Source organism: Salmo salar, chromosome 11 (assembly GCF_965601325.2).
Source record: "Salmo salar chromosome 11, fSalSal1, whole genome shotgun sequence".
In the NCBI taxonomy this organism is placed as follows: Eukaryota; Metazoa; Chordata; class Actinopteri; order Salmoniformes; family Salmonidae; genus Salmo; species Salmo salar.
Genome location: NC_138301.1, coordinates 89,078,771 through 89,105,440, shown reverse-complemented (window position 1 = coordinate 89,105,440; position 26,670 = coordinate 89,078,771). Strand labels below are relative to the sequence as shown.

The 26,670-nt window shown below is 41.0% G+C and overlaps 1 protein-coding gene across 3 annotated transcripts in view; it reads left to right on the top strand.

The window, feature by feature from the left end:
• The window catches only part of LOC106563017 (microtubule-associated serine/threonine-protein kinase 3), a 197,201-nt gene that overhangs the window by 96,694 nt on the left and 73,837 nt on the right, over positions 1 to 26,670 (top strand). For all 3 annotated transcript variants that reach the window (XM_082958135.1, XM_014128199.3, XM_014128202.3), the window contains one exon: positions 25,277 to 25,308. In XM_082958135.1, the coding sequence (XP_082814261.1) occupies positions 25,277 to 25,308 (32 nt within the window). The remainder of the gene's footprint in view (positions 1 to 25,276; positions 25,309 to 26,670) is intronic.

Below are 26,670 nucleotides of genomic sequence, written 5' to 3'. Positions count from 1 at the left end.
TCTCCGTTTGTTACCTGTATAAAAGACACCTGTCCACAGAAGCAATCAATCAATCAGATTTCAAACTCTCCACCATGGCCAAGACCAACGAGCTCTCCAAGGATGTCAGGGACAAGATTGTAGACCTACACAAGTCTGGAATGGGCTACAAGACCATCGCCAAGCAGCTTGGTGAGAAGGTGACAACATTTGGTGCAATTATTCGCAAATGGAAGAAACACAAAAGAACTGTCAATATCCCTCGGCCTGGGGCTCCATGCAAGATCTCACCTCGTGGAGTTGCAATGATCATGAGAACGGTGAGGAATCAGCCCAGAACTACACGGGAGGATCTTGTCAATGATCTCAAGGCAGCTGGGACCATAGTCACCAAGAAAACAATTGGTAACACACTACGCCGTGAAGGACTGAAATCCTGCAGCGCCCGCAAGGTCCCCCTGCTCAAGAATACATATACATGCCCGTCTGAAGTTTGCCAATGAACATCTGAATGATTCAGAGGACAACTGGGTGAAAGTGTTGTGGTCAGATGAGACCAAAATGGAGCTCTTTGGCATCAACTCAACTCGCCGTGTTTGGAGGAGGAGGAATTCTGCCTATGACCCCAAGAACACCATCTCCACCGTCAAACATGGAGGTGGAAACATTATGCTTTGGGGGTGTTTTTCTGCTAAGGGGACTGGACAACTTCACCGCATCAAAGGGACGATGGACGAGGCCATGTACCGTCAAATCTTGGGTGAGAACCTCCTTCCCTCAGCCAGGGCATTGAAAATGGGTCGTGGATGGGTATTCCAGCATGACAATGACCCAAAACACACGGCCAAGGCAACAAAGGAGTGGCTCAAGAAGAAGCACATTAAGGTCCTGGAGTGACCTAGCCAGTCTCCAGATCTTAATCCCATAGAAAATCTGTGGAGGGAGCTGAAGGTTCGAGTTGCCAAACGTCAGCCTCAACCTTAATGACTTGGAGAAGCTCTGCAAAGAAGAGTGGGACAAAATCCCTCCTGAGATGTGTGCAAACCTGGTGGCCAACTACAAGAAACGTCTGACCTCTGTGATTGCCAGCAAGGGTTTTGCCACCAAGTACTAATTCATGTTTTGCAGAGGGGTCAAATGCTTATTTCCCTCATTTAAAATGCAAATCATGTTATAAGATTTTTGACATGCGTTTTTTTTTTTTTTTTTTTTTATTCTGTCTCACTGTTCAAATAAACCTACCATTAAAATTATAGACTGATCTTTTCTTTGTAAGTGGGCAAACATACAAAATCAGCAGGGGATCAAATACTTTTTTCCCCCACTGTACATATGAGTAATGTAGGGTATGAAAACATAAAGCGGCATTGTTTAAGGTGGCTAATGATACATTACATAAGGATGGCAAGATGCAGTAGATGGTATAGAGTACAGTATATACATATGAGATGAATAATGTAGGTTATGTAAACATTATATACTGCTCAAAAAAATAAAGGGAACACTTAAACAACACATCCTAGATCTGAATGAAATAAATAATCTTATTAAATACTTTTTTCTTTACATAGTTGAATGTGCTGACAACAAAATCACACAAAAAATCAATGGAAATCCAATTTATCAACCCATGGAGGTCTGGATTTGGAGTCACACTCAAAATTAAAGTGGAAAACCACACTACAGGCTGATCCAACTTTGATGTAATGTCCTTAAAACAAGTCAGAATGAGGCTCAGTAGTGTGTGTGGCCTCCACGTGCCTGTATGACCTCCCTACAACGCCTGGGCATGCTCCTGATGAGGTGGCGGATGGTCTCCTGAGGGATCTCCTCCCAGACCTGGACTAAAGCATCCGTCAACTCCTGGACAGTCTGTGGTGCAACGTGGCGTTGGTGGATGGAGCGAGACATGATGTCCCAGATGTGCTCAATTGGATTCAGGTCTGGGGAACGGGCGGGCCAGTCCATAGCATCAATGCCTTCCTCTTGCAGGAACTGCTGACACACTCCAGTCACATGAGGTCTAGCATTGTCTTGCATTAGGAGGAACCCAGGGCCAACCGCACCAGCATATGGTCTCACAAGGGGTCTGAGGATCTCATCTCGGTACCTAATGGCAGTCAGGCTACCTCTGGCGAGCACATGGAGGGCTGTGCGGCCCCCCAAAGAAATGCCACCCCACACCATGACTGACCCACCGCCAAACCGGTCATGCTGGAGGATGTTGCAGGCAGCAGAACGTTCTCCACGGCGTCTCCAGACTCTGTCACGTCTGTCACGTGCTCAGTGTGAACCTGCTTTCATCTGTGAACAGCACAGGGCGCCAGTGGCGAATTTGCCAATCTTGGTGTTCTCTGGCAAATGCCAAACGTCCTGCACGGTGTTGGGCTGTAAGCACAACCCCCACCTGTGGACGTCGGGCCCTCATACTACCCTCATGGAGTCTGTTTCTGACTGTTTGAGCAGACACATGCACATTTGTGGCCTGCTGGAGGTCAATTTGCAGGGCTCTGGCAGTGCTTCTCCTGCTCCTCCTTGCACAAAGGCGGAGGTAGCGGTCCTGCTGCTGGGTTGTTGCCCTCCTACGGCCTCCTCCACGTCTCCTGATGTACTGGCCTGTCTCCTGGTAGCGCCTCCATGCTCTGGACACTACGCTGACAGACACAGCAAACCTTCTTGCCACAGCTCGCATTGATGTGCCATCCTGGATGAGCTGCACTACCTGAGCCACTTGTGTGGGTTGTAGACTCCGTCTCATGCTACCACTAGAGTGAAAGCACCGCCAGCATTCAAAAGTGACCAAAACATCAGCCAGAAAGCATAGGAACTGAGAAGTGGTCTGTGGTCCCCACCTGCAGAACCACTCCTTTATTGGGGGTGTCTTGCTAATTGCCTATAATTTCCACCTGTTGTCTATTCCATTTGCACAACAGCATGTGACATTTATTGTCAATCAGTGTTGCTTCCTAAGTGGACAGTTTGATTTCACAGAAGTGTGATTGACTTGGAGTTACATTGTGTTGTTTAAGTGTTCCCTTTATTTTTTTGAGCAGTGTGTAATATAAATAATATAAAGTGGCAAGTGATGCATTGATTACATCAATTTTCCCATTATTAAAGTGGCTTGAGTTGAGGAAGAAGAACTTCCCAAGAAGACTTGAGGCTGTAATCGCTGCCAAAGGAGCTTCAGCACAGTACTTTATTTTGACACTTTAAACATTATAAGAAATCATAAAAAATATCTATATTCCTTACTTTATATTCCATCTAAGTGTGAGAGAGAATCTTTAAAATTGGGAGCCCATCTCTCATCTCACTCAGATCAATGAGCAATTTCTGATACTGTATGTATGAAAATGGTGTGATTTATTCTATTTTTTTTTTTAAGGAATAGGATGTCACATTTTCCTTTTGAACATGATGGCTTTATTTTTGTCTGGAAATATTAGATGCTGGATTAACCAGTGTTTTACTCCCAGTGTTTACTCATCCCAACCAAAGAGAGCTCTGACAGGCTGTCTGGGACCAGACCCATCAATCAAACTTCAGGTTATGTTCGACATCCACACAGAAAGCCTTTGAATCGTTCTATATTTTTTCATGTCATTAATTATGTGTGGGTGGATGTAACTGCATTGCTCATTGAGTAATTGTGGGACTGACAGCCGAGAGTGGAAAAAAATAAATACCAAAATAAAAAACCTTTCTCAAACCGAGAAATTATCCAAACTCTACGGTACCCCAGGGAACTCATGCAGATCGCTTTGATGTCAGCTTTCTCGTCTGCGCCCCCAAAATGTCCCGTTTTCAATCCCCCCCACCCCAAAAAACAAGGCGTTGGATTCTTTTTTCCCCTTTTATTTTTACGTGATATTCTTTTAGAGTAGTGGTCTTTTAGTGTTGTGCTGTGATTCTCAGTTTTGATGTGAAATACTTGGCACACTAATACAGCTTGTGAGACATGCAGGCTGTCATAGCGTAGTTAATATGTTTGGGTTGACAACATGTCACTACCTCCGTCTCTCAAGAATCTAGTATTTGAGACATATCTCCTTGTGTATAACGCATTGTAATTCTTATTGTTATGTGCAATTCCCTTATAATGTCTAGTTGTTACAGAAGTTTCTTATTGTCGTGAAATCTAAACTATGAATACTTTCCACATCTGTTATACACGATCATATGAACTGGTTGTTGTGAAAGAGCAAACCCTGGAGGTTGTGTCACTGGTATTATTGTGTAGAGGTCGACCGATTATGATTTTTCAACACCGATACCGATTAGTGGAGGACCAAAAAAAACCGATACAGATTAATCAGTCAATTTTATTTATTTTTAATATATATATTTGTAATAATGACAATTACAACAATACTGAATGAACACTTTTTTACTTTAACTTAATATAATACATAAATACAATCAATTTAGTCTCAAATAAATAATGAAACCTGTTCAATTTGGTTTAAATAATGCAAAAACAGTGTTTCTCTCTGTTACATATATTACATATACCTTTGACTATTGGATGTTCTTATAGGCGCTATAGTATTGCCAGCCTAATCTTGGGAGTTGATAGGCTTGAAGTCATAAATAGTGCTGTGCTTCAAGTATTGCTAAGAGCTGCTGGCAAACGCAGGAAAGTGCTGTTTTAATGAATGCTTACGAGCCTGCTGCTGCCTACCACTGCTTAGTCAGACTGCTCTATCAAATATCAAATCATGGACTTAATTATAATATAATAAACACAGAAATACGAGCCTTAGGTCATTAATATGGTCAAATCCAGAAACTATCATTTCGAAAATAAAACGTTTATTCTTTCAGTGAAATACCGAACCGTTACGTATTTTAGTCTAAATATTGCTGTTACATTGCACAACCTTCAATGTTATGTCATAATTATGTAAAATTCTGGCAAATTAATTACGGTCTTTGTTAGGAAGAAATGGTCTTCACACAGTTCGCAACGAGCCAGGCGGCCCAAACTGCTGCATATACCTTGACTCTGCTTGCAATGAACGCAAGAGAAGTGACACAATTTCCCTAGTTAATATTGCCTGCTAACATGAATTACTTTTAACTAAATATGCAGGTTTAAAAAATATATACTTGTGTATTCATTTTAAAACCTCTTCAGCGTCTGATCCCGTTAGCGGGATCAAAATCCAGCGAAAAATCATATCCCCAATTAGCATTAAAAAAAATCATAATTTAAAAAAAATATATATATTATTATTATTTTTTTTTTATAGATACACCGCTCCTGAATCGACCCACGTCGTCCGATTTCAAAAAGGTTTTACAGGAAAAGCAAATCATTAGATTATATTAGATGAGTCCATCGTAAAAAGCAGCTTCATAGCCATTTTCCGACCAACCACTTGCATCACATATAATCAAAAAACAGCTAAATGCAGCACTAACCTTTTACAAACTTCATCAGATGGCACCCCTAGGACATCATGTTATACAATGCATGCATTCTTTTGTTCAATAAAGGTCATATTTATATATAAAAACAGCATTTTACATCTCTGTCTGAGGTTGACTACATAATTTCCCCTCAAAAGCGTCCCGGTAAACAATGCTACATTTCCCTAAATTACTATCCTATAACGATTTTTTAAATGTATATTGTCAATCTAACATTTATAGATGAATATCTCTTGAGAACACCCGTCATACCAGATTTTAAATTAACTTTACTGGGTAATCACACTTTGCGATAAAAGGAGATGCGATACTCAGAAAATTAGCTAATATACAGAGCTCGGCGCCATCTTGGAAAGAATCGCATGTCACATCTTATCTTGTATAATATTGTCAATAATCGCCTACCTTTAGTTGTCTTCATCAGAAAGCATCCCAGGTCCACAACAGATGTATTTTCAGTCAAAAAGTCCATACTTTACGTTCCATTAGCCTGATGTTGGTAGCGCGTCCTATGGCTCTCTCCAAGCGCAGGGCTGAAGTTCAGAATAAATGCAATGCTCGCGCATGTAGGTTCGTTCAAACATGTCAAACGTTGTATAAAATAAATCTTCAGGGCCTCTAACACCAAGAGAGCCAATAAGATTCGAGGGGGATGATGTCATGGCCTTTAAAACCGTATCCAAAGGTGGGGGCAGACATGGCCGCCGGCGTCATAATGGTGATGGCCCATCCCCTGTGACCAATTTCAAACTCGTGTCATTCACTGAGTTTTGACTCTATAAGGCTCAAACCACTGTGAAAGGACTGGCGACATCTAGTGGAAGCAATAGGAAGTGCTCACTGAACCATGGTTAACGGTGTGATTAATAAGGAAAGATGAGAAGTCGAGTCCACAATTCAGAATTCCACTTCCTGTTTCAATCGGTCTCGGGGTTTTGACTGCCATTTGAGTTCTGTTATACTCACAGACAGCATTCAAACAGTTTTAGAAACTTTAGAGTGTTTTCCATTGCAGCCACAATGTCCTTTTCATGGTGCACTCGCGTAACAGGTGGTCAGCCTGCCACGCAGTCTCCTCGTGGATTGCAATGTAATCGGCCAGAATCGGCGTTCAAAAATGCAGATTACCGATTGTTATGAAAACTTGAAATCGGCAGGTAGCCTAGTGTTTAGAGCTTTGGGCCAGTAACCGAAAGGTTGCTAGATCGAATCCCCGAGCTGACAAGGTCAAAATCTGTTGTTCTGCCCCTGAACAAGGCAGTTAACCCACTGTTCCTAGGCCGTCATTGTAAATAAGAATTTGTTCTTAACTGACTTGCCTAGTAAAGTAAAGTAAAATAAAATTAATTAATTGGTCAACCTCTATTATTGTGACGTTGTATCTCCACCCCAGTCATACAACCCTACAATCTGTGTTTAATGCTGCGTTCATAACCAAGTGAGAAGGTGGTGTTTACCACATATGACTGGGAAAAATCCACTTGAACCCCCCCTACAACTTGCAATTACTAGTAGAAAACATGTCTATCATCCCTGAGCTCTGACTTGTCCAACAGTCTGACCTCTGACCTCAACTACAAAGGAAATTACCTTTATAACAGTATTTTCGGCAGTTAAATGTAACAACAAAACATTATTTATAAAAAGCAATCTATTAATATGGTTTTTGAACACTGTCATTTGTTTACAATCACGATAGCTGTACTTTTAGTTTTATGGTTGACACAGCTTGTTGGCCATTAACCAATCGGCATTTGTCAATGAGTTCAAAGCACGTGAATGTATCCAACTGGTATTTAGGACTTCACAACTGGTCATTTCCACCTTCCCACTTCGTTATGAATGCAGCATAAGGAACTGAGGTTTTCCCCTCTTAGTATCCTGCAATTCAGCAGTTTACCATGGCCAAGGAAGTGCACTTTTGAGCTTGAGAAAACCCGAAATCAAAGGGAATTATTAATAAAGCATCACAAGGTCTTTAAAGCGGCACCGCCTGCTTTGATGTCACGTCTCGCAATTGAAGAGGTTCCCGCCAGCGGTCATCCCATGACATTGGGCCCTGTGGAGCGGAGTAGTCATCTGCGTTACCATCAATTGTCAACCGCATTACTATTCTCCTATCTACTGTCATATCCAGGCATGACTTGAGGGAGAATGGATTTTTCTATACAGCACTCGGATGTACTTTCATGAGATCGTTTTGTGGCACGGTTCTGACAGTTTTAGGAGGGAGTTCGTTGATAAAAGCTTTTGTCTACTCAGTGCCTCCGGTCTCTCTGAAGTCTTCTGTCAATACCAACTAGCCTCATACATCAGAGCATCCTCCTATACTCCACCTTTTGGCAACCACATTTTACACTAACTGCTAAGGTCTGAGGACTGTCAGTCAAACATGAACTCCTCTGTTTTCCTTTTTACTGTGACTAGAATGGCTGTATCATATTTTAGCATCATTAGTTTCACTGTATGGCAGCTGAAAATGGCAATATGAACATGTTTGTCATTGAAATGCTTCTCTTTCTTGAGCTAGAAGCAGGTTTCTGTTGAGAATAAAGTCATGAATATGACATTCTTAAGAAGCACCCCTGAACGTGGTACAGTGTAGTCAATGGGGAGCTGTGAAGGCCTTTTACGCCTCAGAGAAGGCCCAGGATTGATAAAATAATTGTTGAAAATATATTTTTCAATTTCATCTTTTCAATAATATTTTAATGATATTCTGATTTATATTCTTCTATTGAATGACATTCTTATTTAATATCTGCAGTTTGTGTTGGATAGGGTTAAAACTGGGGAGGAAAAATATCCAATCATTATTTTTTTTCTTTGAACTGCAATTTGTAAAGAAACCGGTTGACTTTGTCTTTTAGTTGATAGGTCTTTTTAATTTGTCTGGGTAGGCCCTCAGAAGCGTGATAGAAGGCATCTGCCATTCTGTATTAGATCGAATTTTGGAGAAACAGTGGAATCAACCAATCACATTTTGTCTTGTAATGGGTGGGACCATTTTTGCAAAAATGTATGGAAACTTCTGCCTTCTCGAAGGCCGACAGGTCACTGTGCATTAGCGAGCGCTAGGTTTCCCACGGTCTAAGCTAGCTAGTTTTAGTTGTAGTCTAGTGTTGATGCTAATTTGTTGGCTTCACCCTTCTCAAGATGAACTTTCAACTAGAAGTTCAGTTTCAAGTTTCAGCACCCTGCTCCAGCTCTTGTGGTTCCGCACCCTGCTCCAGTGGTTGTGCACCCTGCCCCAGTTCCCGTGGTTCTGCATCCAGCTGCACCACATCCGGTTCCAGGATTGACCACCATGCCCGCTTCCAGTAGCACTCTACTTCCCTCCGGGTTACCCCGTTCCAGGAGAACACTACTTCCCTCAGAGTTTAGGCGTGCCATATCCCAATCCAGCAGCACTTTACCCTGCTTCCAGACCAGATTGCACCCTGTTCTGCACCTGCTCCACCACCTGACACGAAACAGCTGATTGCCTCATCATACGGCATCCCAAAGCCATCGCTGCTTCATTTCGAGAGCGGGAAAGAGAGTGACTTTTCCATCCTTAAAATGGCCCTGGACAACTTGATGAACAGTCACAGACATCTGAATGAGAGGTACAAGTATTATGTGCTTCCTGGACACCTGAAACTTCAAAGTGCATTCCAGCTCGCTAAGGCCTACATGCATGACCTCAGACTTTATACTGCTGCCTTAAAAGCCCTGCCGGATAAGTACGGTCAGCCCCGCCAACTCGTCCAGTGTGAGCTAGCCACCATTCTAAACTCCCCTGCATCTTGCCACAGCCTGTGCAACATCTCAACTTCACTACTGAGACGTTCACCCTCAAAACTGTTTGTCAAAATGTTGTACAACTTCAAGGTGCCTCAGTTACCTCTTGATGTTCCACCTTTGTCCGAACCCTCCAAGAAGTACCGGATACATCAGACATTCACCGCCAACAACTTAGGCCTTTCCGAACACTCCTCTCCAGTCACAGCTCTCCAAAGGCAACACGACCACCTCCGCAACATGCCTTCCCCAACTGTGGACCACGCCCAACCTCTGCTGCTGATCGGTTCGGACATGCCTCACCTACTGATACCCTACAGCCAGTATGTACAGGCCCGTCAGGTGGACCCATCGCAGTCCTTACAAGACTTGGCTGTTCCCTTCAAGGCCCCACTACTGTCTTGCCTTCTCCCGAGCGCTTCAGAAATGTAGAATTCCTCCAACAATCGTTCCTCCAACAATCAGAAGATCTGTAGCCAACAATCCTGGCAACAGCGAACTGTAGAAAATAACTTTCTGTGGGACCTGTGTCCGTTCATTCCAGTCCTCAGCACCCAGACATCAGCAGGCTTGCCACATGGAAAGTCCTCGTGCAGGTCTCGACACGTGGTGGCTGATTATTGTCCAGTTCACCCAGCAAAGCGGTCCTCATCGTAGACAATGGTGGGAAGGTGATGCATACCTGCCCTGGAGCTGATGAATTAAAATGTAGTGTCATTTCTACTTTAAGTTATTTTCAATTGGAGATTACATTAAGTACCGAACAGACAGTTTGATACCACATCTTTAGTTGAGATGCAAATGAAAAATTGCCCACGCTACAGATGGCTATGGGTCTGCTAATACAGGACTAGTAAAGGCCCAGTGCACTACTTTGGTGAAAACAATTTCCTTTTCAATGTATTTTATTTGTATTCAGATTTTTCTTCAAATTATTCAGGTTTTTCAAGGGGTGCTGCAGCACCCTTAGCACCCCAGCTTCCGACGGCTATACTTGTGGGGTATGTATGGGTGTCTGAGCAGAATGCTATCTGATTCTACAGACAATCTGGAATTTTCATCATAGTAATATTTATCATAAAAACTAGAAGAGAAGCAGTCTCGTCAACCCTCAACTAGGAAAGACCGGCATGCATGTTGTTGACGTTAGTTCTGTTAAGGGCAAGGGTGCTGCTCTGTTTCGAGCCAGCTGCAGCTTAGTTACTGCACTTGACCATATTACTGGACAGTAATCGAGATGGGACAAGACCAGAGCATTAACAACTAGTACAGTTCATTGTTTGGGTCAAAAACACAGAGCATCTGTTTATAACAGACATACCCCTCCCAATCTTCACAACAACTTTGTCAATATGACTTGTCCGTGATCATTTACCATCTGTAATACCTAGGGGTTTAGCTTCCTCAACTTGCTAAATGGTCGTACCCTTTATGCACAACTCCAGTTGAGGGTTAGGTCTTAGAGAATGTTTTGAAACACATACAATGCTTTTAGTTTTTTACGTTTTTAAGACCCGTTTATTATTCATCACCAGTCCTGATACTGACACTATTACTTATTTTCTACATTTACATATTAGTAATTTAGCAGACACTCTTATCCAGAGCAACTTACAGTAGTGAGTGCATATGTTTTCGTACTGGTCCCCCGTAGGAATCGAATCCACAACCCTGGCGTTGCAAGCGCCATGCTTTACCAACTGAGCCACACGGCACCACGTATTTACAATTTCAGTGAGCTCACTGGCTTTGGGTGCTGACATGTAGAGTGTGAAATCATGTGCATACGTAGTCATTCTAGCTTTGTGTAAGACCAGTGGCAAATCATTTGTAAAAACAGAGAAGAGTTATAGACCAAAGGTACTGGCCCTGAGGAACACCGCATCTAATGTTAGAGACGCTTCGATTGAAGAACACTCTCTGGGTTCTGTTGGATACATAGCTCTCCAACCATGTGAATGCAGGTGATGTAAAGCCATAGCAAGTGAGTTTCTTCAATAACAATGTATGATCAATAACATCAAAGGCTGCACTGAAATACAATAATACAGCTCCAACTTTCATGTTATTGTCCATTTATTTGAACCAATAATCTGTCATCTGAGTCAGTGCAATACAAGTTGAGTGCCCTTCTCCATATGCATAGCTCAAAGTCAGTACTTAACTTGCTCTCTGGAAAATAGCATTGTAGTTGGTCAAACACAATTCTCTCCATAAGTTTACTAAGACCATGCAGCAAACTGATTCTGTGGCTGTTAGGGCCAGCTTCCTTCCATGCCTGTGGAGGCACACATTCATTTAGGCTTTGGTAAAGATATACCAAATAGCGGTGGCAGTACAGTCTGCTACCATTCTCAATAGTTTCCCATTGAGGTTGTCTATACCTGGTGGCTCATCATTACTGATGGATAACAATAGTTTTTCGATACCTACCACACTAAATTGACCAAATTCAAAACAGCAGTCCTTCTCTTTCATTATTAGGTTTTTTATACACAAATGTTATGATTCACCGTTCAATTTCACTTCTGAGTTTTTCCACTTTTACTAGTGAAATAGTCATTGAAATGATAGGCAATATTAAAAGGTTTTGTTATAAATGACCCATCAACTTCAATGGACAATAGAGATGGATTGTGTTTTTTGCCCATGATATTAGTTAAGGTACTCGAAAGCCTTTTTCCATTGTGTTTTATGTAATTTATCTTGGTTTGGTAATACAATTTCTTCTTCTTTTTGTTAAGTTTAGTCACAACTTTTCTCAATTTACAGTGTGTCAACCAATCAGCTGAGGAGCCTGACTTGTTTTCTACCTCTTTTGCATAATTTCTTTGACACATACAATTTTTAAATTCATCATCTATCCAGTTCTCACAGTTAATTTCTTAACCGCTGCATGCTTGTCAACAACTGCCGTGAATAATTATACAAATACTTCCAGTGCTGCACCTGGATTCACTTCCTCATACACATCAAACCAACATACATGTTTTACATCTTCAACAAAAGCGTCCTGAGAGAACATTTTGTATGATCTCTTGTAAACTACTTTCGGCCGACACTTTGGCTTTCCTTATTATTGTCACATTGTTATGGTCACTACCCACAATGGGAACTGATATTGCTTTGGAGCAAAGCTCTGCGGTATTAGTGAAGATATGATCAATACAAGTGGATGTCACAGGTCCAACACTTGGTAGACACTTTAGTTGGTTCAGTGATAACTTGGGTTAAATTACAGGCATTAGTCACAGTTAGAAGTTTCCTCTTGAGAGGACAGCTAGTTGCTAACCAGTCAATGTTCAGGTCACCAGGAAAATAGACCTCTATTAACATCACACTCACTTTCAAGCATTGCACATACATTATCCAAATACTGTCTCTTAGCACTTGGTGGCCTATAGCAGCACCCCAAAAGGAGAGGCTGTAGATGAAGCAGGTGAACTTGCAACCACAACACTTCAACGTTTAACATGAGATCCTCTCTAAGCTTTACAGGAATATGGCTCTGAACATATAAAGCAACACCTCCCCCATAGGCATTCCTGTTTTTTCTATAGATGTTATATCTTTGTATTGCTACTGCTATATCATCAAAGGAATTATCTAAATGAGTTTCAGCGATGGCCAGTATATGAATGTTATCCGATGTTAGCAAGTTATTGATTTCATTAACCTTATTTCTAAGGCTACATGTATTAATATGGGCTTTTCTTAGCCCTTTCCTGGATAGCTTATCGGAGATAGGTGTAATATAAAATAAAAATAGTAAAATAAAAATATTGACTATTAGCTAAACAATCAGGCACTTGTTGGGGTATGTGTGTGATGACCACTCTCAGACAGTCCTACTGTAGCAAAGTTTTAGCTTGAGAAATTTCTTTGCTAAGACGCTATTTTTGTTTCTTTTTTTACCATTTTAATTTAACACAATCACAGTAAGGTAATTAATTGTTAGAAATGATTTGATATTGGGAATGGCTACATTGGACCTTTAACACCATGCTGTGTGACTGCTGTTTTTCTATCGGCCTGTGTTTTACAAAAATGACGCTCTCCTACATGGAGTGTGCAGGTATTACGGTCGCTGTCCTTTCAGCATCACGAGTGTAAAACTCACATCCTTTGTGGAACTGTTGTCACTTTTGGTGATAGTGGGATGGTGTTAGGCTACCATAGATTGTGTAAGCAGTGTGGCTGTTGTTGCTGGTAACGTTAGTGCGGTCACCCACTGAAGTCCCCCACTGCAGGCCTAGGTTCAGTAGTGACGTTTCGCCACCGAGGGTAGTCAGAGAGAGGTCTTAATGCTCGATGAGACATGGTGGCACAAGTGTATTGGCACAAGTATACTGAACAAAAATATAAATACACCATGCAACAATTTCATTGATTTTACTGAGTTACAGTTCATATGAAGAAATCAGTCAATTATAATAAATTCATTAGGCCGTAATCTATGGATTTCACATGACTGGAAATACACAGATACCTTTAAAAAATGGGCCTTACAATGGACCTCAGGATCTGGTCACGATATTTTTGTGTATTCAAATTGCCATCGATTAAAATGCTGTTGTGTTTGTTGTCCGTAGCTTTATGCCTGCCCATATTTCTAAAACTATAAAAGCATTGTATTTAGGACAAATCATTCACTAAACCCTAAACCTCAACTAAATCATGTAATAAATAATGTGGAAATTGAGCAAGTTGGGGTGACCTAACTGCTTGACAGCACTGTCAACAAGGCAGGTCCTACAGGCCCTAGTTTTTTCGCACCTGGACTACTGTTCAGTCGTGTGGTCAGGTGCCACAAAAAAGGGCAGCACGACTGGCCTTTGGATCTACACAGAGAGCTAATATTAATAATATGCATGTCTATCTCTCCTGGCTCAAAGTGGAGGATAGATTGACTTCATCACTGCTTGTATTTATGAGAGGTATTGACATGTCGAATGCACCGAGCTGTCTGTTTTGAACTACTGGCGCACAGCTCGGACACCCATGCATACCCCACAAGAGGTCTCTTCACAGTCCCCAAGTCCAGAACAGACTATGGAAGGCGCACAGTACTACATAGAGCCATGACTACATGGAACTCTATTCCACATCAAGTAACTGATGCAAGCAATACAATTTGATTTAAAAAAACAGATAAACACCTTATGGAACAGCGGGGACTGTGCAGCAACACAAACATTGGCACAGACACATGCATACACACACACGATAACATACGCACTACACACACACGTACACATGGATTTTGTACTGTATATATGTGGGAGTGTTTGAGTAGGGGCCTGAGGGCACACAGTCTGTGAATGTATTGTAATGTTTTTTTAAATTGTATAAACTGCAGCAGCTAATGGGGATCCATAATAAATACAAATACCATAACCCCATCGCCACTATGGGGCACTCTGTTCACAACGTTGACATCAGCAAACCGCTCGCCCACATGATGCCATACACATGGTCTGTAGTTGTGAGGCCGGTTGGACATACTGCCAAATTCTCTAAAATGACGTTGGAGGCGGCTTATGGTAGAGAAATGAACATTCAATTCTCTGGCAACAGCTCTGGTGGACATTCCTTCAGTCAGCATGCCAATTGCACTCTACCTCAACTTTTGTGTCACGAAACTGCACTGGCCTTTTATTGTCCCCAGCACAAGGTGCACATGTGTAATGATCATGTTTGATCAGCTTGTTGATATGCTCACTAACAGGGATGTAAACACATTTGCGCGCAACAGTTGAGAGAAATATACTTTTTGTGCATATAGAACATTTCTGGTATCATTTATTTCAGCTCATGAAACATGAGACCAACACTTTACATGTTATGTTTGTTTTTGTTCAGTATATAACAATTCCTCACTTGTGCTTTTTGAAGACTAAACACAAAACACAGCTTGTTAGGTAGACTGTTAGAATGTGATATGCTGACTTATTACTTTTCTGCAGATGATGCCCATAGGTGTTGCACAATGGATACCGAATAAACACTAAAGCTCTTACTGTAACACAACATCCTCTTTTTCAGAGTGAAAGATGGAAGACGCAAGATGAATTTAAATAACCGTGAATTGAAAAGAGCTTTCATGCATTCAGTCAACAGTATATACGGCCTTGGCAGTGTGATAGCTGGCTGTATGACCCTACCAAAACTTACTAAGGAGCTGAGAAAGTTTGTAGAAAATGCCTTAGCAACAGCTTACTAGATTGAATTGCTCATTCTATGATTATCTGATCTGTAGACATAGCTGGGAGGCATTGTAAATAATCATGACTATTAATAATGTAAAATCTTTGCATTTAGCATCATCATGATGATGTGGCCGGTGACTAGGTTTGGGCGGTATACCGTATATTCCGTATACCGGGGTATTTGGAAATAGCCATGGGATGGTTTTTCAATCCCACCGATACCCTTAACTATTTATTTGAAGTTTTTCAATACATTTTAATATTTGTAGCTCGTTAAGTAAATACCTGCAGTCAACTTGTGCAATACGTTATGAGATCAAGGAGATCACATTCTTCATTTCAACTGTCACATTATTTTACATAATGAAGCTTACCATAGTTCCCCAGAACAGTTGAGCCAGTCATGTGTTTGTTTGTAAATAGTACAACCGGAGAAAGCTGGAGCAGGTGAGTCCAGCTGTGTATTGACAGGGGTCACATTTTATATTGAAAGTCGTGTTTTTTTGCTTCAGTAGAGTGATCAGGGAAGTACAAGTATAATTTTCCTTCACAGAAAATACATTAGTGCAACACATTTGGCAGAAAATAGCTTAATTTTCATCAGATGACAGAAGTGCAACGCTATTTGGCTGGTAGCCGCACAAGTAAATTATCTTACAATGGAAAAGTAAGTAATTTTTTACAAAAACGATGCATGGCCATCATATTTCTAATGTTTATCATAGAAAGAATGTAGCCAGCTACATTTCCTAATGTTTTGTTTCAAGTAAAATTTGCATTTTACTAGAGAAAAGTCAAAGCGCTGTCTGGCAATAGAATGCCTGTTTGTGAATTCTCATCCGAGTGGGGAAGTGCAATTGAAGTGCCACATTTGTCTGCAATTAGTTTGCATTTTACCAGAGAAAAGTAGGCTGGCTACACTGAGAAAAGTAGCTACACATCAGTCAAAGCGCTTTCTAGCAATAGAATTCTTGTTTGTGAATACTCATTTGAGTGGAGAAGTGCAACTGAAGCGCAAAATTTGTCTGATGCCAAGCAGATATTAGAATAAGAAGCATTTTGGATCTGCGTTTTATATTTTTTCCTCCATGAAAAACACAGAATTCTGCATTAACGTGACCACTAAGTTTAACTTGATAGTTAACCAAGTAAGTGGCTGAATTAGTAAGATGATGGGGCATCATATTGTGTTAGCTTCCTGCCGTGTTTGAAAAGTCAAAGCCATTTTGGGTTATTTTGGAGTTATTTGTACAGCTGCTATCTTGATTTCCTTGCCTTTTTTCTCCTCTCCGTTCTCACCTGTCTTTTCCTCCACCTTCTCTGAGCAGAGCAGGCAGGCCCGTTGCCCTAGCGACTCCAGACTCCACACAGACACAGCCTGTGCACATGCTGCTTCAGAGCCATTACTGTTCTTCCTTTAGACAAGCATGTGTAAAATTTTCATTTGCACAATGTCTCTCATTCACATTAGCTTGTAAATGTCCAAACTCACCAAAAATGACATTTGGTAGCTCCTACCTGTAAAGTGTATATATATAGATTTATGCGCTGGAATGCATGTCTTTACAATTTGTTTATTTTCGTTGGCGCTCGTTACCATATGGAAATTACCATGGAAATATGCTGTTACTTGTGCAAATGTTGCTAGCATTCTGGTAATATTTGCCCAATGGGAATTTTTTTGCCATTTTTTGTCACCCCCTTGTGTACTAAGCCGGTAATATCATAAATCGCGGAATAAGAGATGGTATGACGATATGAAAATCTGGATACTACCCTACCAGTGACACTTTGCTTCTTGAAAGTCCAATATCTCGAAAACTTAACTGCTGACATGCAAAATATTTTGGGACTGTATTATTATTTTTTTTTTATTAACTTTTATTTATTGAGACCGGCGTATCATTCCCAATGGTGCCCTAAGTATAAACATTTTGTCACAATAGGTAGAACAATTTACTTAAAAGTTAAAACAAAAATAGTTGAAATAACCACAAGGCAGGCACAACCTCAACACCACAATTTCAACAAATAAACTACTAGAATCAATCGAAACAACTGCAATCCTCAATTAATTAATTCAACACCAGAGCACTGAACTGTCCTAGCGGCTCCAGGAAATCAAGATGCAAGGAAATGTGTAGGTTATTCCAACAACTAAAACCAAAGGAGGATTTACCTAAATTGGTCGAGACCAAGAGTTAACTAATCCTGTGAGCAGGTTATGTAGCTTATTCTTTTGTACGTTAGCAACGAAGTTATGTAAGTTGGAAGCTTGTGTAGTAGGGCTTTGTAAACGAAAAGGGAGTAATGAATTGGTATACGGGACTTTAATGAGGACAGGATGCAGTGGTGAGTATTAAAACTGTTGCCAGTGATAAAACTAATGGCGTTATGGTAGACAAAGGTTTAAGAGTAGTGGCTGCTGCAATCTTGTGAAGGGTGTCACCATAATCAAGAACTGGCAGGAAAGTTGATTACATAATCTGCTTCCTGCTATTTAGGGAGTGTCAAGATCTATTTTTTAAAAAAAAGCCCACTTTTAAATTGTAGCTTTATTAAGTAGCTCATCCATATGTTTAAAAACAATTAAGTCTTTGTAAATCCAAATGCCCATATTTGTAGGCAGGAACCTGATCAATGGGAGAACAATCCAATGAATAAATATGTAGGCTATCTGAAACATTTTTGCGAGAACTACAGAACATATATTTAGTCTTGCCTGCATTAAGTACATGTTTTAAACCAACCAGGGCTTTCTGTAATGTTGACAAGGTCAGGTTTCAGCTCCAACATAGTCTGGTCAACAGTTGGGGAAATGGCATACATACAATAAATGGCACATAAAGGTGTCCACATAAAAAGTATGTGGACACCTGCAAGTCGAACATCTCATTCCAAAATCATGGGCATTAATATGGAGTTGGTCCCCCCTTTGCTGCTATAACAGCATCCACTGTTCTGGGAAGGCTTTCCACTAGATGTTGGAAAATTGCTGTGGGGACTTGCTTCCATATAGCCACAAGAGCATTAGTGAGGTTGGGCACTGATGTTGGGCGATTAGGCCTGGCTCGTAGTCGCCATTCCAATTCATCCCAAATGGGGTTGAGGTCAGGGCCCGGACAGTGATGTTTTTCCACACTCATCTCGAAAAACCATTTCTGTATGGACCTCGCTTTGTTTACAGTGGCATTGTAATGCTGAAACTGGAAAGGGCTTTCCCCAAACTGTTGCCACAAAGTTATAAGCGGAGAATCGTCTAGAATGTCAATGTATGCTGTAGCGTTAAGATTTCTCTTCACTGGAACTAAGTGACCTACCCCGACCCATGAAAAGCAGCCCCAGAGCATTATTCCTCCTCCACTAAACATTACAGTTAGCACTGTGCATTGGGGCAGGTAGCATTCTCCCGTCAGACTGCCAGATGGTGACTCCAGAGAATGCGTTTCCACTACTCCAGAGGTCCAATGGCCGGCGAGCTTTACACCACTCCAGCCACCCTTTTTCTTCCCAATTATGATCTTGTCTCATCGTTGCAACTCCCCAACGGGCTCGGGAGGCCAAATCACGCTTCTTAACACCCGCCTGGGCGGGTTAAACCGGAAGCCAACCGCACCAATGTGACGGACGAATCGACGTTCCGCTGACAACCGAAGTCAGCCCGCAGCCGCCCGACCTGCCATAAGGAGTCGCTAGAGCACTATCAGCCAAATAAAGCACCCCTGGCCAAACCCTCCCCTAACCCGGGCGACGCTGGGACTCTCGATCACGACCAGTTCTGACACAGCCTGGGATTGAACCCGGGTCTGTAGTGACGCCTTAGTCCACTGCGCCACTCGGGAGGCCCCTTGACGAACAGTTCTTGTGCTGGCGTTGCTTCCAGAGGCAGTTTGGAACTCGGTATTGAGTTGCAACCGAAGACAGACAATTTTTATGCGCTACGCGCTTCAGCGCTCGGCGGTCCAGTTCTGTGAGCTTGTATGGTCTACCACTTCGCGGCTCAACCTTTGTTGCTCCTAGACGTTTCCACTTCACAATAACAGCACTTACAGTTGACCGGAGCAGCTGAAGCAGGGCAGACATTTGACGAATTGACTCGTTGGAAAGGTGGCATCCTATGACAGTGCCACGTTGAAAGTAATTTGAGCTCTTCAGTACGGGCCATTCTACTGTCAATGTTTGTTTATACAGATTGCATGGCCGTGTGCTCGATTTTTATACACCTGTCAGCAACGGGTGTGGCTGAAATACCCAAATCAATTAATTTAAAGGGATGAGGTGTAAGTGTCGTCAACATAGAGATTAATATTAAAAGTTCACAGACAGACCAATATTATTTACATAAATATTAAAGAGAACAGGTCCCATTATCGACCACTGCGGTACACTTTTTGTAATGTCCAGGAAACTAGATTTAACACCATCAGAGAACACATATTCAGTCCTGTCTGACAGAAAATGTTCAAACCACTTGCAAGAAGCCTGATCCAGGCCTATTTCAGTCAAAAACAAAATCTTTGTCAATCTACACACAATACTCCATAATGCCAAAGCGAAAACAGGTTTTTAGAAATTGTTGCCAATGTATTAAACCCCCAAAAACGTATATTTTATTTACATAAGCATTCAGAGCCTTTGCTATGAGACTCGAAATTGAGCTCAGATGCATCCTGTTTCCATTGACCATCCTTGATGTTTCTGTAACTTAATTGGAGTCCACCTGTGGTAAATTAAATTGATTTGACATGATTTGTAAGGGCACACACCTATCTATAAAAGAAGGGCAACCATCTCTGCAGCACTCTACCAATCAGGCCTTTACGGTAGAGTGGCCAGACGGAACCCACTCCTCAGTAAAATGCACACGACTGCCCGCTTGGAGTTTGCCAAAAGGCACCCAAAGGACTCTCCGACCATTTTTACATTTACATTTTAGTCATTTAGCAGACACTCTTATCCAGAGCGACTTACAGTAGTGAATGCATACATTTCATACAATTTCATACATTTTATTTCTGTGCTGGCCCCCCGTGGGAATCGAACCCACAACCCTGGCGTTGCAAACACCATGCTCTACCAACTGAGCCATGAGAAACAAGATTCTCTGGTCTGATGAAACCAAAATGTAACTCATTGGCCTGAATGCCATGTGTCACGGGACAAGTCTCTGAATGTCCTTGAGTGGCCTAGCCAGAGCCCGGACTTGAACACGATCTACCATCTCTGGAGAGACCTGAAAATAGCTGTGTGGCTATGAGCTTGAGAGGATCTGCAGAAAAGAATGGGAGAAACTCCCCAAATACAGGTGTGCCAAGCTTGTAGCGTCATACCCAAGAAGAATTGAGGCTGTAGTCGCTGCCAAAGGTTCTTCAACAAAGTGCTGAGTAAAGGGTCTGAATACAGTTTCAGTTTATTTTTAATACATTTGTAAACATTTCCCCAAAATTATATCTATTTTTGCTTTGTTGTTATGGAGTATTGTGTGTAGATTGATGTGGGGGAAAAAAACATATATTTTAGAATACGGCTGTAACCTAACAAAATGTGGAAATCACAGAATAATTCTCCTTAATCTAGAATTTTTCAAATATCTGAGTGAATGCCAATCAGATGTAGAATCATTCCGTCTGACCTTAGCCCAAGGAACATTTATTCCCTGTAGTTTCTCAGACAATTCATGTGTAAACCAAAGATTACATCAGTCTTTTACCCTTAGCTTTTTGTACACTTGTATCAACAGGGGACTAATTCATGTGTAACATTAAGGGTTCACTTTGAATGTTACTCACTGTTGCCGTCTAGCATTTTCCGATAAAGTATGCCTTCTCTATGGAGAATATTGACAGTTTATTTGTGCTCAACTTTGAGGGTTCACTTTGAATGTTGTCCACTGCAATTGTCTAGTATCAGAAAGTTTGACTGCTGTTCAGTGTGGTGGTCTGGGAGTTCAGAGGCATGACAAACTCAGACGAGGTGCGCCGTCTCGGGCACATTGTCTCTTCTCTCAACCCAGCCACTTTCATTCACCACCACTCTCCGTTTGTGCTCATGAGTACAATGTCACACTTTGATGTGTCTTCACACCATATGGGGAAGTCAAAATTCTGTGCAACTTCCAGCGTGTGTTTACTGTGAACCACTGAGGCAGTACAGTTTTAAGTGGTCAAGTAGACTACTGTGGCTATTTGATCATAATGTAGGCCTACCAGAGTGGCCAACCATCAAAATAATGGAGAAAATGCATCCCATAACATTTTAACATGGAAATAGCTGTTCTATCATTCAGCCTACAGTAGCAGCCAATGTGTGGTGTTCAGTGTAAGCCTACATTCTGAGACTTTTGAAACAACATGCAGGGCTTGACATTAACTTGTTTATCCACTTGTCCTTCAGACAAGGAGGTGACTGAAAATGTGTTGTTTGTACATGAAAACCACTTCACAAAATAAAATGCATTATTATTCCCATACCATTTATTACAAGGAATCAGACAAATGATGCTACCCGCTGTCTATTGGCAACTCAAACATTAGTGTTAACTCAACTTTCTAGAATTTCCCCTATTAAGTTCAGTCTTGTGCTTCTCTCCATGGGCAAGATATTTCTTCTCTGCTGGCAGTCATGACTCATGACACATGTTTTAATCTTAAAAGTAATCGCCACAGGTTTTACCAAGATTTTTCGTTGCCGTGTGTGCCACTGAACCAGCTAGATCAGACAGTAGACACCCGCAATGATTTGCTATGCTGTCATTGGTTAGAATTCACAATAGCTTAACTTATTCCCTTCTGGTACTTAGCGTGAACCACAGTCACGTTAGCCTATGAAATGCTAGCTTGGATCCACAGGAGCCATCAAGCTCTAATTTGATGGCCACGGGGAGAGGGGCTTAGTTAATTTTCTACTGACTAGAAGACCCTTTAAACACCTCCCTCTTTAAACTCTCTGCTGTCTCATTTCTAAGACAAAAGGACCTCACCCTTGGCGTGCTGTTTATGTATTTGTTCAACCATAGTTCATTTAGGTATCTTGACTATGGCAGTTTAGTGCAATGACATACTGGTGAAAGGATTAGGAATGAAACACGTTACAAATGGAATTGTGGGTTTTAGTCCTGTCATCTCCGTGTGTGGTAGTGGGGATTCTTGTTGCTCCACGGAATCTGAATGCAATTGAATGGAAAATTCCAATCGAGTTGACACCACGTAAGTGCATTTGAGATGTGTTCAAATGTGCAAAAGTCCTTTTATGTTCACTTCAGTGCATTTCCACAGTCCCAGTTCAAATATATTGTGTTCACTTGCTCTGTGTAACTGCAGGCTGTGGTTTAGTCAGTACACACATTCACAGCAGCAGTCCCCAGACAGCCAGTGCATACATCAGAAAATGACAGTACTACTTTATTGTAAATGCTCCCCTCTACTGGTATATTAATACTATTACATTTTCCCCCAAGTGCAGACTGCAGAGCTACTGTCGATGTGCATTATTGGGAAATCTCTTATTCTATTCACTTTTGATGCATTTTCAACACGTGTCGTACACAATAGAGGCCTGCTTTTTAAAGGTGCAGTCTTTCATCTGTGTATAATGATGGACACATTACTTGTATGATATACTGACTTGAATCTTTATTGGGAATAGAGCTACTTTGTCCAATATATGATATCTATGAATTCAACAGCCTGTAATTAAACATATTGAGATGCATTACAATTGATGGAAGAAAAACAATCAGGAAAAACATTTACGCAAACGCTTATGACATTTTTCACGTTCATTGACGGGTACAGTAAATACAGAGCTGGCACGGATCAAAGTGCCTAATCCACTCCCCTGGGCAATCAATGAAAGTATTGTTAATGTTTTCCCCCACTGCAGGGACTGCTGCAATACAGTACAACCTCCGGGGGAGAGTACTGTAGCTTGTGTAATTGTTTTCCTGAGAAAAGCTTTGTCTACGATTGTAATGATCAAGCAATAGACATTTTTCCTCTTCTAGGGCTCAAAACGGTGACCAAAACAGTGTCAGTACAACAACAACAAAATCTTAGTTGCTATGGTGCCAGTGAATTATTATTATAATTATTTATTTTTTTACCTGGTCACGTGTTTTAATTTTTTTTATCAAGATTTATTCAAACCGCAATGGGTATGCAACAATGGGTAGGCAGACCAGGTATTCAAAAGTTTGGTCCGAAGTCTTGGTTGAATCTTTGCGATACGCATTTTAGTCATCATGAGCTGTTTGAACGATTGTTTCTAAAGGCTTTCCCCAAAAACCTTTGCAATTAAATGTTGACTCCAAAGTAGGCCTACCTGGTAGAATGATATCATGATGATTTGTATTGCGGGGCATTTGTTTAGCAAACTCTGCCATCACATGTAGCCTATATTGTACAGTACAAAAACACCACTACTAGGAAAACTCCGAAACTGGGATAAATAAAACCTGGAAAACTGAATTTACCAAAAGATAAAACTGATTTCATAGGACCCTGTTCAAAATCGCAAAAAAACAACACCCTTTTTGAGATTGTGCAAAGGTTATATTTTTATTCCCTCCAAACAATCAATGTAAATTTCAAATTAAATGATTTGTGTATGGAGGGTAACTCAATATAAAGTAGGGCTGGAAATTTCCAGGTACCTCATGATACTATCACAATACTTCAGTGCCGATACGATATGTATTGTGATTCTTAAGATTCTATATGTATTGCGATTTGATACTGTGATTTTATTGCAATTCGATGTTCCAAACATATTGCAGTTCCTGCAGAGGAACAAGAGAGCCATGAGAAAACGAGTTTTGAACAGTCATGGGGGAAAAAAGTGCTGAAAAAAAATTCTCTCTCTTTAAAAAGATGGAGAACAAGCTATAAGGCAAAAATACTGGAGTTTTGATGCAGGTACAGCAAACAAGCGCAAAAATAGTATTGCGATACTGTCAACTATACGATATGATACATTGTCAGAAATAATATCTTGACATGTAACTGTGTCAATGTTTTCCCCCATCACTATTATAAAGATAACATTTAAATGATGTGTGCATCATCCGCTTTCTCTGGCCAGTTTTATTTTTATTTGGGCTAGTAGCTTTCAGTGTGCCACTGGCAAATTTACCTGAATGTCAAGGGCATGCTAATTTAAAAGATTGCTATTTATTATTAGCCTGGTTCTGTATGGAATGCAGATACATTATAGGACACAGGTCAGGCCATTGTCACCGTGCAGCTGCGAAGAGTTGGTGCGACCAAGTCATGTTGCTGGTGCAATCAACTCATGAAGTCGGTCGCACCAGTGGGAAAAAGTTAGTCTAGAGCCTTGTCTTTTGAGGCACAATTATTCTGTGATTTACATATGGCCTTTGAGAGTGTGAATTGCGTGCTCTTTGAATTGTTTCATTATTAACTGTGTGACTCAGTGCTTTTTGTCTTGAGGGACTCAATCTGGGTCAGCCAAGAAAGTGAAGTCATGCTTTGAGAGTGGATAAACGGACACTCAGACAGGGTGGTGTGTGTGTGCGAGCATGCAAGTGAGTGCACACGTCATCTCTTTTATTTGTTATTTAATTGACAATGACAAATAATGCACATCCATTTAAGTGGCAAGGATACCGCAGCTATGTAGCTAATTAAAACAAAGGACATCCATTGTCCCGGGACAGGCTAGTGAGACAGTCAGCACTGTCTAATGAATATCAATATATGACCTGATTATTATTTTTTTTTAACATCCATTTAACTTTTTAAACATGTTTTCTTCAGGTTTTATGTCATGCTGTTTAACAACGATTCTGTGTCACTGTGTAAACATTTTATTTATTTGTCCTAATGATCTTTTTCTTATTATTTTATTTTTAGAAAGAGCTGAGTCTTCCAAGAAGAGGAAGTTTGTGAGTAAATCTGTTTCTTATACTAAACATCCACAACCACATGTGTAAACAATTGGCATGTTGTGCCTCCACAAAGGAGTTGTGTACTTTCAACAATGGCTGACGGATCAAGGAGTGCATGTCGCCATCTTTTGAGTCCATAGTTCCATTTTTCGTTCTCATGCTCCTATTTGCTGATACTCTCAAGAATTTAAAAGATATCAGCCAAGAAGCTGTAAATTCATATGAAAATAGTCCCAATTAGAAGCAAACCATTTTGTTTTGAATTTAAATAGCTGCCTAAGATAACTTCATCGGGCACTTGAGAAAAAAAATGGCATTTTAAGGGTCAATGTTTGTAACCTAACAAACCAGTGCAAAATTGGTATCGGTACTAGTGTCTGTAATATCTATACTGCCCTCCATTGCCCCTAGTGAATTGATACAAATAAAACAAGACACATGCTTATCACTGACTGCCAGGCAACTTAATTGTTGAAGAAATCATCTGAGGAAACATAAAGAAAATCATGTACAGAATGTGAAGAAAAGACTGACGTTATCGCCACTAGGTTAGTCGATACTATAGGATTTATAGACACTGTAGGTTTATAGATACTATACTATAGGATTTATAGACACTATAGGTTTATAGATGCTATACTATAGGATTTATAGACACTATAGGCTTATAGATACTACAGGGTTATGATCACTATAGGTTTATAGATACTATACTATAGGATTTATAGACAATAGGTTTATAGATACTATAGGATTTATAGACACTATAGGTTTGATAGACACTATAGGGTTATGATCACTATAGGTTTATAGATACTATAGGGTTATGATCACTAGGGTTTATGGTGTCTGTTGTGGGAATGCATGTGCCTTGGATGGCATATATTTAATGAATTACTGAAAAGACTGTGACCTTATACTTGAGTGGCAGGTTGCCAGCCTTAAACACTGCTGTTTACCACCTGGTATATGGAGCAGGATGAACCTGCCCCTTAGAGGCTGACCTTCAGATCAGTTTTGTGTTTCCTCCCTCAAATGTTAAGGTAAGGAGTTACGCAGTATAAGCTCATCCTAGATCTGTGCCTGAGGGCAACTTGTACCTGGAAACTGGCCCTGAAAGGGATCCAGATTGGATTAAGTCAGTTGCCACGTCTGTCTGCAGGCTAGGGCAAAGTAACAGCAGGAAAACTAGGATTATAGGTGAATGGCGTCAACTGTATTTGCACCAACAGTACCTTTTAAGGCAGCCCCCCGCACCTCTCTGATTCAGAGTTGTTGGGTTAAATGCGGAAGACACATTTCAGTTGAAGGCATTCAGTTGTACAACTGACTAGGTATCCCCCTTTCCCCCTTTCCCTG